Source organism: Limulus polyphemus, unplaced genomic scaffold, assembly GCF_000517525.1.
Source record: "Limulus polyphemus unplaced genomic scaffold, Limulus_polyphemus-2.1.2 Scaffold5850, whole genome shotgun sequence".
Taxonomy (NCBI): Eukaryota; Metazoa; Arthropoda; class Merostomata; order Xiphosura; family Limulidae; genus Limulus; species Limulus polyphemus.
This window is the reverse complement of record NW_013671460.1, coordinates 60,884-63,445: the sequence shown is the minus strand read 5'-3', so window position 1 is coordinate 63,445 and position 2,562 is coordinate 60,884. Positions and strand designations below refer to the sequence as shown.

At 38.3% G+C, this 2,562-nt stretch overlaps 1 protein-coding gene across 1 annotated transcript in view; it reads right to left on the bottom strand.

The window, feature by feature from the left end:
* Nucleotides 1–981: 981 nt before the first annotated feature.
* Nucleotides 982–2,562, bottom strand: part of LOC106473055 (delta-aminolevulinic acid dehydratase-like) — a gene marked incomplete at its 3' end in the record, with an annotated part of 7,263 nt that continues 5,682 nt past the window's right edge. The window contains exon 5 of the mRNA XM_013933734.2: nt 982–1,126. Coding sequence (XP_013789188.1) covers nt 982–1,126 — 145 coding nt within the window. The remainder of the gene's footprint in view (nt 1,127–2,562) is intronic.

The following is a 2,562-nucleotide window of genomic DNA, read 5'->3' as shown; positions in this document are numbered from 1 at the left end:
AACCCACAGGGTAATTAAACCCACATAGTGTGTACACCACACGTTTGTAACCCACAGGGTAATTAAACCCACATAGTGTGTACACCACACGTTTGTAACCCACAGGGTAACTAAACCCACATAGTGTGTACACCACACGTTTGTAACTCACAGGGTAATTAAACCCACATAGTGTGTACTCCACACGTTTGTAACTCACAGGATAATTAAACACACATAGTGTGTACAACAAACGTTTGTAACCCACAGGGTAACTAAACCCACATAGTGTGTACACCACACGTTTGTAACCCACATGGTAATTAAACACACATAGTGTGTACACCACACGGGTTTAATTACCCTGTGAGTTACAAAACTATGTGGGTTTAATTACCCTGTGGGTTACAAACGTGTGGTGTACACACTATGTGGGTTTAATTACCCTGTGGGTTACAAACGTGTGGTGTACACACTATGTGGGTTTAGTTACCCTGTGGGTTACAAACATTTGATGTACACACTATGTGTGTTTAATTACCCTGTGAGTTACAAACGTGTGGTGTACACACTATGTGGGTTTAATTACCCTGTGGGTTACAAACGTCTGGTGTACACACTATGTGGGTTTAATTACCCTGTGAGTTAGAAACGTTTGTTGTACACACTATGTGGGTTTAATTATCCTGTGGGTTACAAACGTGTGGTGTACACACTATGTGTGTGTACACCTACAGGGAAGTTAATTCCTAAAGGTGTATATCAAAAGTATAAAAATCAAAATAAACTTGACTAAAGAAATTCAACGAGATTTATAACAAATATTGTTCTGCTATCGTGTTAACACTGATATAAAAAAAGTTGTAACGCAAAATACAAACGTCACACAATGAATCAAATGAAACAATGTATAAACCTCACAGGATAACATACATGCAAAAAAAAAATATAAACTTCATAACATAAAACAAACTTCACAGAACAAAATAATGTAAAATGTACCTAAAAGGTCCATAAAAACTTGAAGCAAACTTTACAGCATAACTCAGGACAGCCACTCTGGAGCCAAATCCTTCGCTGACAAGGGCATCCTTGATAGCTCTGACGCGTCCATCCATCATGTCCGAAGGTGCTACAACGTGACATCCTAATGAAGAAATTGTCTAGTTAAGAGATGGATGCACACATTGTTTTTGACTGAAACGTTTTTATAAGTTAATTACATAATATTCTAATGAAGTTTTTGACAACTATGATACTGAAGAAACACGGCTGTTACTTAACAAGATACTAAATTCTCAGGCGACATGCAAAACCAAGTCGTTATTAACAATTCAAACAAAATATGTTACCTGTTAGAAAATTTGGATGTTGACGCATCAATTTCTTTATTAACAATCGAAATTGCTTCACATTTAACTTATATGTTCTAAATCTTTGTGAAGAAATTTTAAATTTTATCGTAGAAAGGCACAAGGTGGAATCCAATGTATGTAAAATATGCAATTATAATCAACCGAATCCTTCTATAACTTAGAAAATTTATCTTACATGAAAAAATGAATCCATTTTTATCCACGTGAAATATTCTTCAGAATTCTATTATACACATGTAAGCTCAGCTAGATGTAATCATAATAACCTGTAATTCCCAAATCTGTACATAAATGTGGGCACAATTTCAGAGTTAGGGATTGTCGTAAAACCCGAAGGTACTTCCAGAAACCAAGAAGAACCAGTGTCAGTTGGAACTCAACAATTGGGTAACAAGAATCTCTGTAAAGATCTGCCACAGTGGCCACGTGAAGTTGGATCTCAACTGTGTAACAAGAACCTCTGTGAAGATCTGCCATAGTGGTCATGTGAAGTTGGATCTCACCAATTGTGTAACAAGAATCTCTGTAAAGGTCTGCCACAGTAGTCACGTGAAGTTGGATCTCACCAATTGGGTAACAAGAATCTCTGTAAAGATCTGCCACAGTGGTCACGTGAAGTTGGATGACAACAACTGGGTAACAAGAATCTCTGTAAAGATCTGCCACAGTGGTCACATGAAGTTGGATCTCAACAACTGCGTAACAAGAATCTCTGTAAAGATCTGCCACAGTGGTCACGTGAAGTTGGATCTCAACAACTGGGTAACAAGAATCTCTGTAAAGATCTGTCACAGTGATTACGTCAAGTTGGATCTCCCCAATTGTGTAACAAGAATCTCTGTAAAGATCTGCCATATGGTCATGTGAAGTTGGATCTCACCAATTGTGTAACAAGAATCTCTGTGAAGATCTGCCATAGTGGTCACGTGAAGTTGGATCTCACCAATTGTGTAACAAGAATCTCTGTGAAGATCTGCCTTAGTGGTCACGTGAAGTTGGATCTCAACAACTGGGTAACAAGAATCTCTGTAAAGGTCTGCCACAGTGGTTACGTGAAGTTGGATCACAACAACTGGGTAACAAGAATCTCTGTGAAGATCTGCCACAGTGGTCACGTGAAGTTGGATCTCAACAACTGCGTAACAAGAATCTCTGTAAAGATCTGCCACAGTGGTCACGTGAAGCAGCTTATGTAACGTACGTGAAA